Source organism: Nelumbo nucifera, chromosome 6, assembly GCF_055504915.1.
Source record: "Nelumbo nucifera cultivar China Antique chromosome 6, China Antique-T2T, whole genome shotgun sequence".
Classification (NCBI taxonomy): domain Eukaryota; kingdom Viridiplantae; phylum Streptophyta; class Magnoliopsida; order Proteales; family Nelumbonaceae; genus Nelumbo; species Nelumbo nucifera.
The window spans coordinates 10,204,774-10,220,892 of record NC_142654.1 but is presented as its reverse complement, the minus strand read 5'-3'; the positions used below and the strand labels follow the sequence as shown (position 1 = coordinate 10,220,892).

At 37.3% G+C, this 16,119-nt stretch overlaps 1 protein-coding gene across 1 annotated transcript in view; it reads right to left on the bottom strand.

The window, feature by feature from the left end:
* The window catches only part of LOC104587454 (AP-2 complex subunit alpha-1-like), a 40,705-nt gene extending 32,775 nt beyond the window's left edge, over positions 1–7,930 (bottom strand). The window contains exon 1 of the mRNA XM_010245072.3: positions 7,486–7,930. Coding sequence (XP_010243374.1) covers positions 7,486–7,617 — 132 coding nt within the window. The 5' untranslated portion in view covers positions 7,618–7,930. The remainder of the gene's footprint in view (positions 1–7,485) is intronic.
* Positions 7,931–16,119: the final 8,189 nt, after the last annotated feature.

Genomic DNA, 16,119 nt, shown 5'->3' with positions numbered 1-16,119 from the left:
ACCACTATCCCATTGGGAGATACAAACAGATTTTCAAAGTCCAAAAGAGAACTATAATAAGAACTGTCAACTTTAAACTGAGTCGAAGACCAAGAAAACAGCTTCCCCACGATCCTCTGCCACACTTCATCTTCTTGACAGCTTTTGTTTTGAAATATCCTTGAGTTTCTTTCTTGCCATATCAACCATAACACAGCACCTGGAATCAGATGCCAAAGAATTTTCTCTTTCTTGCTTAGGCCTTGAACTCTCCAGCTGTTGATGAAAGCAGCCATTGATTCTGGGTAGCTACTTCTGACTGCAAAAATTCTGAGAATCCTTACCCAGATTTTGTGAGTGAAGTCACAGTGCAGTAACAGGTGGTCAACAGACTCATTGGCACTGTTGCACAAGACACATCTTAGAGTCAATCAACAAACCCCTACAAACCAAGTTATCTCTTGTAGGAATCTTATTCAGGTAAGCAGTCCAAATGAAGAAAGACGCCTCCGATGGAATGTATCTGCACTAAATAAAGGAAGAACTAGCACAGGCCAGTTCTCAGTCTCAACCTCCCCCTGGATTTTATCCTTAGATTTATCTCGCTTTTCCTTTTTTTTTATAAAAGGTTAACTGTCATTCAAAAATATAGGGGAGGATATATGCAAATCCAAGTAAGATGGTTAGGAGGTCTGCAAATGACAAATGGTTTGGCTAAGCAAGGAACTCGCAGACAGCATTTGTTTTGGGCTCAATGTTAAATGTGTGGGGGATTTTTTGCTGTACAGGATCTTTGGCCTAACAACTTCTTGTTGTACCTTTTTGTTCATTAATCTTAATAAAATTTTCTTGAGTTTCTGATCAATATATATACATAGGAGAGGATCTACATGAGAAAATGTACAAACAGGGCTTCCAAACAAAAAATAAAATAAAATAAAAACCAAAAGCCCACTCAAGAGTAGGACTAAGAATTTGCACTATATAATGTATCCCTTCCCACCCCATTCTTTGCTAAAGCATCTGCCAGAACATTTAAATTTCTGGGAATCCATCTAAAGCTGCGATGGATCAGATCTAAGATGTCAAAAATTTCTTGCAAGAAATGAGCAAGCCTCTCAGGACCTGCACTTCTCTTATTTCCCCATCCAACAGCGATTCTAGAGTCACCCTCAACTAACAAAGAGTCAACCTGGTATGATTTAGCTGACCATAGGCCCACCAACAAAGCATGAACCTCTGCCTCTGAGGCATCTTGAGCAGAAATGAGGCCACTAAAAACCAAAGCAATTTTTTTTATCAGCAGAAGAAATCATTTTATTAGAATTAAACTGTAGCAGTACAATGTGATGACAGGGATGTCATCCCCAAGTGCTTTTCCAGTTACAGTTACAAAGAAATCACAAAAAGGCTAATAAGTTCCCAGCAGCCCAAAATACATCAGATTACGATTTTGCCCCAAAAATAAAGCAATGTTCCCATCAGAGTTGTAAATGACTCCCCCAATTGCAGCTGGAAAAAGGTCAGGGACCCTTCTTAAGTTATCCCATCAAAGTTGTAAATAACTCTCCAACCTCTCTTCTTTCTTTCCTCAGAAGAACTTGAACAAACCCTGTAAAAGGAGTTCTCTTAGTCATTGCCTTCTCCAGAAGAAAATACTCCTTGTCCATTCTCAAAGTTTTTGTTTTCCAACTCAAGGTTCAAAGTATCGATACACCTCTGTGTTTCGGCAGAGGTGTATCGGTACTTGGAACAATACTCATTTTATTTTTTTAGTTTCTTTCAAGTTTCAGTGTCAAATATTTTGACATATATTATTTTAAAAAATGGGTTCCCGAAAACACCTGTAAACAGGTGTATCGGGGACCAAAAGATACGATACGATATGCCCAATACGGGGCGTATCATATTGATACTTTGAACCTTGTTCCAACTCTTGAAAAGCCCTCCTTGCAAACTCTTCCCCACCGAAAAAGTATAAAGCCAATGTTCCACTCACCTCAACCTCTATGTTCACTACTTCCTCAACATCAATAGATCTCTCTATTGTGTGGGTTTCATCCATTTTAATTTCTTCTATTTGATCATTTCTATCATCCTCCTCTTTGTCATCATCATCATTATCTTCTAGTGGTCTAGTCTATATCTTCTCTTTCTTCTATAGGCCTGCATGCTCTTCTATGTCAGCCCCCCTCCTTCAAACCACAGTACCACATTTTTTTGGTAGTAAATAAAAAGAAAATTTATTAAGCAGAAAAAAGGATTACATCGAGAGTACAACAGATGATGAGAAATCACCCTAAAACAGAAAAAAAGCAAAAGACAACTATTTCAAGCTTTTACATCAGAACCAAACTATCTGCTGTTTCCCAAAACTTTTCTTCAAGAGGATCTCTTGAAACATCTCTGAAATTTGGTAAGATAAGTATCCAATCCTCGAGCACATCTTCATTTTGTTACATGTTTTTCCTTCAAAGATCCCTCTATTCATTTCTTACGAAACTTGCCAACATACCACAAACAGAATGCAGCTCCAAAAATTTTAGCTTTTTTGCTTCCATTTAGAATAAACCAGCACAAAGATCAAGAATATCTTCTTCCATTGCCTCGCAAAGAACACATCTTTTAGCAAAAGGGAATCCTCTACTCTTGATATTATTTTGTGCAAGAATACTGTCAAGCGAGACCAGCTATACAAAGGCCTCCACCCTTGGGGGAACTGGGGTTTTTTTATTTTTTTAATCAATAACAGAAACGTTATTAAGAATTATGAAGCTTTAGGTACAAAAAGGGGGAGATAAAGAGTCTTATCTCCCCATCAGAAAATTACAATGAAAGAAGATTAAAAATTAACCCAAAAAATAGCCTTCCTATTCACCCCTTGCTTGGCCAACCCATCTGCAAAAGAATTAACAGTCCTTTTCACCCAGCTGTATTGTATCTCAATGCCTCTACATAGCCAATCTCCTTTCAATCCGGGACCAACCACCTGATTTCTGATAGAGCCTTGTAGAAAGATTATCTACCATTTCTGCACTCTTTCCACCATCTTCCATCCGGCCTATTCACATCAATTTCTGCTTCATGTAATTTGGACAGCAGCTGAATAAATCCCCCCACCTCTCTATCCAACAAAGGCCTTTTAAACTTTGGGGTCCGATTTCTGGACCACTGAACCCTGGTTTAATTCATAACGCTGTGAAATTACTATATTCTTCCACTTACCCAGCAACGCCTTCTCCAATAACCTCCTTTTTGGTCCTACACACCCAATCCCATTTCACCAAAGGAAACTTCTTGACTTCAGAATTCAGAGGAATTAAACTCCCTCTGAATCCTCTCTAACTCATCAGCCACCGCAGCTGGAATCTTAATAACGGAAAGGTAATACACAGGTAAAATGGACATCACACTTTTAAGTGTGATCCTTCCTCCCAATGATAAATACCTCCCCCTCCACCCTGCTAGCTTTTGATCAATCCTATCTATCACCAGCTGCCATGTTGAAAGCTCAGAAGCTTTTGCACCAATGGGAAGTCCCAAATAAGTAAAAGGGAATGCTCCCACCAAACAACCCATGGCTTTTGCACACTCTTCCAGCACAGAAGACCCCACTACCTCATCTCCCAACTAAAACATTTCCTCTTTTTCCTGCACTCTGTCATTCAGCTCCTCCTCGACCCCTCTACATTCTTTTCATTCACCTCCGACAAGCCCCTTGCTAGAATTAATCCCAATCTCTGTAGTGCCACCCAATCTCTACTTTTTTTTATTTTGATCAGTAACAATGAATTTTATTAAGAAAACTGAGATTACATATACAATTATGGTCTCCCGATTGGGAGGATTCCTCCCCCCATGAATCATTTATATATTACAAAGAAGCCCAATACAATCAACCCCTAGTAACTCCTTGTTAAGCCAAAGCATCTGCCATACTATTTTCTGGCCTTTCCACCCATTGTATACACATGTGCATATTCCTTTCCAGCCATTTAAACATTTTCATCTCATTTTCATAAATCCACCTTATCCTATCACTACTCTTCAACCATCTAATCACTATTTTTGAGTCCCCTTCAATGATCACATTGTTCAAATTCATGTCTCTTGTGTGTTGCACTGCTTAGATAACAACAAATAGTTCTCCAATCCACCCAATTACAACTTGAAAATCCTCTATAATATCCAATCTAGCTACACGTCATTATTTCCAGCCCTTGTATATCATATAACAATATCATGGCAATATAATAATTCTTTAAACATTAAACTTTATTCGAGTAGCAGTACGAGGTCATGTTGAATATTATGTAATCATTAAATGATATAGTCCTTTGAATGATGATGTCAAATTATCATTATAAAGCAGTATTTTCAACCCATCGTTGACCTAGACAGTTGAACCATTCGAACTGTCACCCTGCCATGATTCTGGGTCCGGTTCTCCTAAAACCTGGACTTTGGTCAAAAAATGTTAACCTGGTCAAAACCTGTCCAACCCGAACAGTTAAACTGTTGACCCATTCAACCCAGTCATTGGGCCATGGGTTGCACACTCAATGTATGTGAAAAATTCCATAGGCCATTATGCTTGATTGTCCGATTTGGGTGATCTTTATATCGATTTAGGGTAACTTTTTTTTTATCAATAACAGATTTTCATTAGAATTATAAGAAACAGGTATAGCAATCCAGAGAGAGTTAAAAAGGCTTAAATCTCTACAAGAGAGCAAAACAACATCTCGCAATACAGCACAATACAATTGATCCTTTCCCACCCCCTGCTTTGCCAAAGCATCTACAAATGCATTTGTTGTTCTTTTCACCCATCAAAATTTAACTTTATAAATCCATTGCCAGGTGGTGTCCACACAAGAGCAGTAGAAAAACGAATCAATGCAGAACTAGCCACTTCCATCCAGTTGTTCAACAACATATCCGTAGAAGCATCATCAAATAGCTTTATAGATTTTATCCAATGCATCACCCTAACTGTTATGGCCTCAATAATACCTTCTTTACTTCTTTCCTTTAAAAAAAAAATTCTGGAATTCCTTTCCTCCCATAGAGTCCAGCAAGTAGTCACCCTCACACATCTCCACATAACCCTTCCCTTTCTCTTTGGCCATCTATGGAACAGGGAGATAAACAAGCTTTGGATGTTTGACGGGGGGGAGGGGTCCACCTACAACCAAAAAGAGAAAGAAACCATTTCCAAATAACAGAAGCAAGAGGGCAAGAAATTAATAAACCAGCACAAACTGGGAGATAAGCACCAATAAGGCCTTTTCCTTTGGAGTACATCACATGTATTGCGTTTTTCCAAGAAGACTTCCCAACAGAAAGCTCCAACCCTTGGAGGAATCAGCTCACCCCAAATTTCCTTAACTAGGAAAATTTGTGCAAAATTGCCGGTAGAATGCAAAAGGGAATAAAAGAAGGAAGCACAAGAGAATGTCCCGGATGGAGTTAGGGTCCATAGTCTCTTATCCCTCTCAAAGGGATCCAACACCACCCCATTCAGGATTTGAATCAACTTCATTACATTTTCCGCTTCTGCCCTTACGCCTCTCCTAAATCCCAAGTCCCAATCAAACCCAAAATTGGACTGAGAAGGAACCAGAGCTAGACACAAACTTGCCCTTGTATCGGGAAAGTGAGAAAAGGGAGGGAAATTGGTCTTTCAAAGGTAAATCGCCTACCCAAATGTGCTCCCAAAATTTTACCTGATTCCCACAACAAAGGTCATACCTGATGTGCTGTAGAAATGAAGGTAGAATGGCATGAATGGATTTCCAAGGGGAGCCACCCGTTGACCTTGCCAAAGACCTTGTATCCTAGCCATCCTCTGTTTGACCATAAATACTGGAAATAACTCTCGTCCACAGCTTTCCCCTCTCACCTTACAACCTCCACATCCATTTCCCCAACAAAGCCTCATTTTTCTTCCGAATATTGCCTATTCCTAATCCTCCATCATCCCTACTTTTAGAGACCAAATCCCAATTTACCCTTTGATCCTTCTTTTCCTTTTTTTGGCATTTTTACAAATAAAAAATTAAAAACCAAATTAAAAATATAAAATAATACTTACATATACATATAATATAAATAAAATTAATTATACATTATTTGATTGATAAAATAATGTAGCAGTATTTATATAGTTCTAAAATTTTACAACAATTCAACACAAAATTTTCAATATTGCTGGCATGTTTCTTATTTTTTAATTATTTGACATTTTCACCAAAATCCACATTTTAAACCTTACCCATGACCGTGATATGTATTGGGACAGTGTTGCCCAGTGGAGGTTTTTGTCTTCTCTGTATGAATTTCTATGTATGACAATGATAATACCATTTTCCCCTTTCAGAGTAACTCAAAAAGTAGGGGAATATCTCTGGTACTTTTTCTCCATTTCAGTATATTTAGTAAACTCTTTGATTGCTGGTGCTTGTCAAAAATTAAAAATTAAAAAAAAAAAAAAAAAAAAAAAAACTAAGAAGGGTAAATACAAGACTTATAACGGCTTTGGTGATTTGAATATCTGTATTTACATAGAAAGCTATGCAACCAAATATTAAGTTCTTAAGATGGGTTTTCGCATGACCATCAATTTAGTTACAAGGTTTTTGTGTCCACCACTTTTAATTTATCCCGCAGTATGATGGAGGAAATCTTATCATTACTACGTGAGACAATTAACAGATATCCATTCCACAAGGCTGAAGGCAACTTCTCCTCTGTGGCTCTTTTGGTGCTGCCAAGTGGGGTAGCCCATGGCCGGCCAAAAATAAATACATAAATGCTGTTTTTCGATGCAATAGTTCACTTGCGTGTTAAGGAGTTGGTTCAAAAAGACGATACTTCGAACCCATGCTCTTGGCAACAGCTCATAGACTTCCCAACTTAGCCCGTTCCCATTTTCTACTTATAGTAACTTGTACTGTTACCAGGAAAAAAAAAAAAGTCTCGCGCCAATTCTACTCAAAATTCATGTTTTTCAAACTTTATCCTCATGCTATCAATAAAACAAATGCCAGTTAGATTAGCCAATAATGGACCTAATACCATCAAAACTGCAACTTTTCCTGTTCACGAATTGGAAAGGCCTACTAACTACGAAGTAAATATTATGTTTAAATGCCTCTTAACAACAAATTCTTACCCCAAATGGCTTCTTATGGTGCACTCCCAGAGACATTTAAAAAGCAAAAGGCCGGTATCACTCTGTTGGATGACCGACAATCTCATTGAAGACTATAAAAAATCAAAACGGAACAAAAAATAAATAAAAACATTGCCCGTTGCCTCGAGGCCTTCAACTAACGTAATAGTTAATACAATCAACGGTAGCTTAAACCCCATAAACCAAGGACTCAGAGCACTAAATTTATCTTCGACTACCTCTTACAGAGGTGATTGATCAACAGTCAGAGATATGATGGAACCACGTAGAGAGTGAGAGAACCGGATAGAGGGGACAGAAACCCTAACCTTTTCATTTTTGAAACGAGTCCTGATGTTGCCAAGTTCCTTATCAACTCTGAGTCGCTCCTGCTCTTTGTTCTGGCAGTTCCTCACGTCGCTAATGAAGACGGAGAGACCTCTCATTCCAGACAAGGCCATCTCCTCCCAGATCCAGTAAAGGAACCCAAGTCCTCGATTCTCCTTTCGATCCTCTCAACTTCCCGGCCAGATCCGACTGCAGAAAAACGAGATCTTGCGAGTGGGTGGCCACCAACCGCCGACGAGATGCCCTGCAAGTGTGTACAGTCGGGGAGACGACGCGAAGAGCCGAAGAGAAGAGTCAGAAGATTAATCACTGGTGCGAAGAACCCCTTGGCGAGAGGAAGAGAGCTGGACTCGGAAATTTGGAAAAGCCGTCGGCCCCTTGAGAAGACGACTTTTACCAAGACACATCATTTCCACCAACGCTCCACTTTTCTTCGTCTATTTCTAATTTCTATTTTGTTTGTTTATTAATTTTCTGTTGCCGTTGTACTTTTCTCAGTTCTCTTCTTTAAAATTACTGGCTGGCGACGGTAATTTGACTACTTACTAACTATTTACCGGTTGCCAGTTGTTTTTGTCTATGTGTATTCATTATTCAGCGAATGCCCCTTTTTTTACATAATCGTTTAAAATTTTTAATAATTAGGGTTACGTTTGGATAGTCTCCAAAATTTATGATTTCAGAGGCGGAAAAACAAAGCGCCAATTTTGAGGGATGTTTGGGAGAAGTCAGCTGGTTCAACTGCTTTTACCAAAAGTCCAGGAAGATTCATCTGTTTCGGATAAGTTATTTAAAGAGGCGGTAAAATACAGTTCTTTAAATAACTAGGGTAGTGTTTGGTCCTATTACATTTTTTAGAAAAACAGCAATGTAATAGTATATTATTTTTCTAGAAAACGGCAATACATGGTACTGTTGACAGTGGAAACAAACACCACCTAAATGACGACTGGTTTCTCTAGGTTTTCATTAAACATCTCTTTCCATGTGGGCACGGTGCTCCCATCAAAAGGCCAACGCTGCTATGTTTCAGCACTCCTAAGCACACTCAATCTTTGTGCTTTAGTTCTTACCGTAAAAAGAAAAAAAAAATCTTTGTGCTTTAATGCTTAGACCAAGTTTAGGAATTGGAAGTGATTATTTGAAAGGCTAGCACTAGGGGTGATCATGGGTCGGGTCGGGCCGGGCTTTGCACTTATGATAAGGGCTATAGTTTAGGCTCGGGCCTGACCCGACCTGAGATTTTGGGCCTAAAACATAAACCCTAGTCCAGGTCTATACGGGTCCGAGCTGGACCGGGCCTGATTCCGAGCCAATGTCTAAAATATTACATATCTATATCTATATATTAAATGGCATAACATGCATATAAACTTATTTTATACATTATATTATATAAAATATTACATATAATATAAATTATATATGTTATGTTATAATATTTATATATAAATATATAATATAATGTAAAACAACATGTATACATATACATACATTATACACAAAATGTGTAAGTTTAAATATATATATATATATATAAATATATATGCAGGTCGAATCAGGCACAGGTCAGGCTTGAAGTATTAAGCCCAAGCCCGGCCCTAAAATTTGCGAGCCTAATATAGGCCTGGGCCTGGAACGGGCCTGAACACAAAACCTACACCGGGCCGGGCTGAAATGATCACCCTTATCTAGAACACTTGCATAACCTCGCATGGCGGTTGCTGTTTGGTACAATTCAGTCTATTTCCCTCCAATGCCTACTTCACTCTTTATTTATTTTTTTTTTTTTTAATAAATCAGAACGGCACCGTACAAAACCAGGAATGGTGCGTCTCCAAAAGTCAACAAAGGAGAGAAGTGAATGAGGAAGAGACAATGAATTTAAAGCTATGACAGTCGAAGAAGGAGAATGAGCCTTATGAGAAAATCGATCAGCTGCTTGATTTGCCTCTCTAAATGATGGTACACCACATAACGCTAGCCCTTGCTTGAACAAATCTCACATCCACATTTTGTGCTTGTGACATAAATTGACCAATTTCGAATCGCCTTCAATGATGTTTGGATGATTCCTGATATTCAAAGCCATGGTATGGGCTTTCCAAGCAGCCTAAGTTTCTGTTTAATTAATAGTGCATAAGCCAATCTTATAAATTTTAGTGTCTAGAATTTGACCTAAAGGCTCAATTTGGAAGGAGTACATTAAATATAAATTTGTAAATTACAAAACTTTATATTTTGTATTATTTTCTATGTATTTGTATTTGTACTCATTCCAAACTGAGCCAAATGATCAAGTGCTATGCTTGCAACTGAACACTTTCCTTCACTATTGCAAGATACGTCGTAATTGATCTTAATGAAACCAAATTTTGGACATTTCCATATGATAGGCTTCCAAGTCTTCTCATTAAAGTCCACTACTGGGTTCTTTGACCCTTCAAAATGTTCCAATAACATGTTAAGTGCCTTTTTCAAAAGCATCGGTGGGGGGACCGTTACATTGTTGAACATCTTGAGGTTTCGATTCCTCCAAACAGCCCACAAAATAAAGGCAAATTTATCTCTCACTATATGCCTATTACTTTCCCTTTCTATTTCCTAACCTAGTCCACCAATAAATAAGGGAGTGATCATTATCAGTTGGGGACTCTAACGTGGTATTAATTGTTAATCAAATTTGTTTTGTATGCGTACTTCACTCTGATCATAAACCTTCATACATTCTTGATCTAGTGCACACATCGTGGAGCCTCACAAATTCGAATTTTCTTCTATGTTACTTCCATCAGTCTCACAGCATGTCTCAACCACATATCGGGAACATTTTTCTGTACTTGTATGTTATTATTCACGGGAGATGTTTGCAATACATTATGGGATGTGCATGTGAAGTTGGTATGCCCAATTCACCTTAAGAAACTTTCTTGTCTTGGAGCGAATTTAAGATTTCATAGTTTTGTTTATTCTAGTACCATTTGGAGTGAATTTAAAGAGCACGAATTTATATAAAAAACATATTCCTTTTTTCCAATTTAATATATTTTTTGTAAGAAAAAAATCCATTTTTGCTTCCAAATGTATGATTATACATGGACCTCCCACTTGAAGTGAGACTCATCTCTGTCTTGGTTACTTGGGCCATGTTTGGTTCAATTCTCATTCCTTCTCATTCTTACCCAAGATGAAATTCTAAAATGGAAAATAATGGGTAAAAATATGCAGAATGAGAAAATATTGCAATGAACCAAACACTTTTTTTCCTAAAAATGAATTCTTTTAATTCAGACTAACAAGTGACATATGTTACTCATTTTCATTATTAAAAAAAAAAAAGCGTCGTTATTCACAAACCACCAGCCTAGGTATCAAATAGTCAATGTTTACCAATTGGCATAGATGTTTTATAAAAGTACTTTCATAAAAATTATTTTGTAAAAGTACTTCGTAAAAGTGTTTTTATAAAAGTACTTTCATAAGTGTTTTTATAAAAGTACTTCCATAAAAGTGTTTTTGTAAAAGTACTTTCATAAAAGTGCTTTTATAAAAATATTTTTGTAAAAGTGCTTTCGTAAAAGTACTTCCATAAAAGTGCTTTTATAAAGTACTTTCATAAAAGTGATTTTATAAAAATGCTTTCATAAAAGTACTTTCGTAAAAGTGCTTTTATAAAAGTTCTTCTGTTAAAAGTACTTATATAAAAGTATTTTTATAAAAGTACTTTCGTAAAAGTACTTCCATAAAAGTGCTTTCATAAAAGTACTTTCGTAAAAGTGCTTTTATAAAAGTACTTTCATAAAAGTGCTTTCATGTAAAAGTACTTTCATAAAAGTGCTTTCGTAAAAGTGATTTCATAAAAGTGCTTTCATGTAAAAGTAGTTTTATAAAAGTACTTTCGTAAAAGTAGTTTTATAAAAGTACTTTCGTAAAAGTAGTTTTATAAAAGTACTTTTGTAAAAGTGCTTTCGCAAAAGTAAACATATATGACGAGCTTTATAAGTAGAGTTTTCTCAAATAATGAAATGAGCAAGATGGGGCATGATTATTTTTCATGCCGCTATACATTTTTTGTGCTATGGGGCTGAATGAAAATAATGTGGTTGTTGGCAATAATTTTGTAACCAAACACTCTAATGTTATTCATTATTCCCCATTATTGCCTAGAATGAGACACCATCACTATCAATAGTCACAACGACCACATTGCCAATCTACTGTTAAAGTGTATATCTTCTTGACAAGGGGGCGCTTTTGTTAAATATATTAGGGCCTGATTGGTTTGCAGAATAGGGTATGGATTTGGAATGGGCCCAATTGTTTGGCTGAGTGTAATTAGAATCTAATTCCTCTCGCTCCTAGTGGAATGACATTTGTCCATTTAAGGAAATGGCCCATTCCCTCTCCCTTCATTGGGAATGAAATCTCATTTTAATTAATTTCAATTCCCATTCTAATTTTTGTCTGAACCAAACAAATTATGAGAATAGATCATTCGATTCCAATTCCGGATGTGAATCAAGTGAACCCACACAATGGACTAAGGGTATTTGAAAATCCGAATTCGAATATGAGATTCGTTTTAATCGAATCGAATTCGGATGATTCGAATCAAATATTTGGTTGAATTCGGATATACATTGATCTGATCTGATAAATATTTGAACCGATTATATATATATATATATATTACAAAAGTAAAAAAAAAAAAAAGAAAATGAAAAATAGCATTAGTTTGAAAATCTCACAATTGAACATTACATTCGAACTCTTTCAGTTTTATCTCTCAAAACCCTAATCCTTTGTCACTCCCTTCGTCGTCGCCGGTTGCCGCCCAAGAAACCACCATCGGTCCATCACCGGTCACCGCCCCTCATCATCCGACCAACCACTAGCCTTTCGTCGGAGTTTGAACGCCATCGTTGCTCATCTCATCTTTCCTCTTAGGCTCTTACCTCTACCTCTCTTCTCTTAGTCAGTGACTCGTCGCCCAAGCAACCACCAGAACCGATGGTAGTGTTAGTGACAGTGGTCAAGCACCGGTCACTGGCCATAGCTCAAGCTCAAAGCTCAAGATCAACGTTGTCTCTTTCTCCCAATCGCCCGTTCGCCGCTGCTCAAGCCTCAACCGTCCAACATCACCAGCTTTGTGCTGCAACCCACAACTACCGTTGGGAACCCATCGCATTCGCACCACTGGGAACCCACGCCGTCACACACTTACATCTGCCCACCGCCGGGAATCCACGCTTGTTGCCGTCCCCTGCCTCTTTTCTCAAGGTGATTACAGTCTTACAGTTACGAATTGGTTCATATGCTAAATCTTTAAGATTTTCATCTCTTTTTCTAATGAGATAGTGATTTAGATTTTTTCGGCTCTTTTCCTATGCTAAAATATTCAGATCACAAGTTTTTGTTAGTGTTTAACATTGTTCCAAAGTTCATACCATGAAGAAAAGTAATGTGCGCCAACAACTACCCTTCTGCACCCTTTGAAGTTCTACTACATCCATCGCTCTCCCTCCTTTCTTTGCAGGTTCACACATATACTCGTGGGTTTTTTATGTTTCTGTGTTATTTTATTTTTCTATCTCTTCTTCTTCTTCTTCTTTAGGGGAACTATGGTTAATGGTTGTTGGTGTCAACGATTGAAGCCTTATGAAGTCTAAAAACTTTAATTTCCTCATAATTCCATCTGAAAATGAAGATCTTAGTGTCTCACTTTTGATTGGAAAAAAAACTTTATCCTTTGGTTTGGAATTCGGATATTGCTGGCAACCTGTCTTCTATGTATTATGGTTTTCCTGGTTATGTAAGCATACTCTGTCCCTTTATTCTATCCTTGTTCACCACCTTGGAACTTAATGCCATATGTGGTTACTAAGCTCAAGTGTATAATCTTTTTAAAGTTTTCATATTCATGTTATTCTTATTGGTAATGGTAACTATCAGAAGTTCACTAGATTAATAATCGATTCATATGATGGCTTCTTTGAAATTGTTTCTGTTGGTTAGAATGATGCATCATGTTGGTACTTCTTTATCAATTTGGAAAGAGCTGAAAGTAAACACAAAATGCCTCGTAAGGTGATAAATAACAGTTGAAGGCTACAAATGTAGTGCATCAAGTCCAGTAGATGAAGCAATACCGGGTGTAGGTGGGGTATTGATTGTAAAACTGGAACTAATCTAATCAGATCTGAATTAATCTAATCCCTAACTTGCAAAATCTGTCCGTTGCAAAATCGGATTTGAATATATTCGAAAAGCCAATCGGTCGAATTCGATTCGAATCGAATCGAATATTCGATTTAATAATCAAAATCTAATTCAAATTTATGTATTTGATATCCGTCGGATATCAAATCGAAATCGAATATCAATATCTATAATCGGTTTCGAATTCGAATCTAGCCTGATTCGATCCGTTTACAGGCCTTCATTCAACTTACCAAATTCATCAGCAAATATATACAACATTCAAACTAACTTTACTAAAAGATAAATATTATTTTCATACAAACATGGATACATGTTTGAACATAATAAATTTGAAGGAAAATTACATATAGGTATCTTATACTTTTAGGGTAATGACCGGGTCTTAACTTTAAAGTGCGACCAAATACCCACAATTTTAAAAAATCAACACTCAAATCCAATAGTTAGCATTCTACCAATTGTGTGCATCATGTGACATGTGATGTCACCTGCGATGGCATTCACATATTTTATGAAACCATATTGCGATGGCAATTTCAAGTTCTACCAAAATAACCTTGCATCAAAATCGATCATTCTCCAAGACCAGCTCAACAAATTCATTATCAACATTGCTTAAAAATGAATTTAAATGGGCAATTTGGTAATTTTATCATTTACCATAATGTTGGTTAATGGTGTTGAACTCATGTGTTGATTCATTAACCATCATGAGTCGGGCTGGGCCGGGCTTTGCCTTCATAACAACGGGCTTAGGCTAGGCCAGGACCTAGCCCGATCCACAATATGGGCCTAAAAATATAAGCTAGGTTGGGCCAAGATTCCAAGCCTAATTATTGTATTTCAATTCCAAAATTAAACAATTGTACTTTTTTTCACTTATTATCGTGGAGACTATAGTAACTTGTAAGAAACTTTAAACTTAATATAAAGATAAAAACTTCTAACATAAAAGAAATTAAATAATTATACATTGTAATTTATAAGGGTTCACTTATTTGCACCACCTAAATGACGACTGGTTTCTCTATGTTTTCATTAAACATATCTTTCCATGTGAGTACAGTGCTCACATTAAAAGGCCAACATGCTATGTTTCAGCACTCCCAAACACACTCAATCTTTGTGCTTTAGTTTCTTACCAAAAAAAAGAAAAAAAATTGTGCTTTAATGCTTAGACCAAGTTTGGGAATTGGGAGTGATTATTTGAAAGGCTAGCACCCTTGCATAACCTCCCTAGAGGTGCAAAGTGGTCTGGCCTGGCCCACAGCCCAAGCCCGTGCCGTGTTGGCCCATGGGCCAAGCCTTTGCCCAAGTCAGGCCATGGATCGGGCCAAAATCTATTATTGCCTATTTATTTAAAAAAATGAAAAAAAACTTAAAATTTTAATTTTATATGAAATTTGATGTATATAATTGCTTATATATACAATAATTAAATAAGTTAGTATAATAAAATTGGAAACAGTTATTTATTTTATTATTATATTATATACTATATATTATTATATTATTATAATTCATATAATATATAATATATTATATATAAATAGTATATATGGGACGTGGCTTGGGCCGTGCCGACATGCAGACCGCGGACGCACGGACCATTGTGCCAGGCCCGGCACAGCCCATGTGCCATCATGTTGGGCCGCGCCGGGCCGGTCCGATTTACACCTCTATCTGTAATTGTAAAATGACCAACAGGCTTACTAACTTTCGGGTTCTTGCACCGCCCATCTTAACACCTCCCTGATTCTCTCATTGATACAGAAACATCATAAATTTACAATTGGGCCCAGTATAACTGTTCCCTAGTTACCCCTTGTTTAGCTAGAGAATCAACAAAAGCATTTGCCTCCCTCCCACCCACTATATAGTTACCTCCATCTGCTGAGTTAACCATTTGAATTTCTTCAATTCATTTCTGTAAGCCCAGATCACTGAATTTGGGTTTTTAGCCAACTCATCACCACCTTGGAGTCCCCTTCTATCACCAAATTTTCCAATCCTAACTCTCTTGCAAACTGTACACCTTGTAGGGCCGCACACAATTCTGCCTTTAAGGAGTCTCCGTTCCCCACTTGTCCTGAAAAGAGTGCTCTTAAATTTCCTTCCTTGTCTCTGACGACTCCTCCTATTCCAGCTGAGCCTAGGCTGCCTTGACTACTCCCATTGAAGTTTAAACTCATAATTTGTTGTTTGCTCCTTTCTTTCTCTTGGAAAATTCTGGCATTTCTTTCTTCCCACAAGGTCCACACCACTGGTGTTTTAGTGTGCCTCTACATTACTCTTCCCCTCTTCTTCGATAACTCAAAGGTAGATGGGTCAACATTTTTATCTCCGTTGGCATATTCCACTTGCACCTAAACAAAGAGAGAAAACAATCCCAT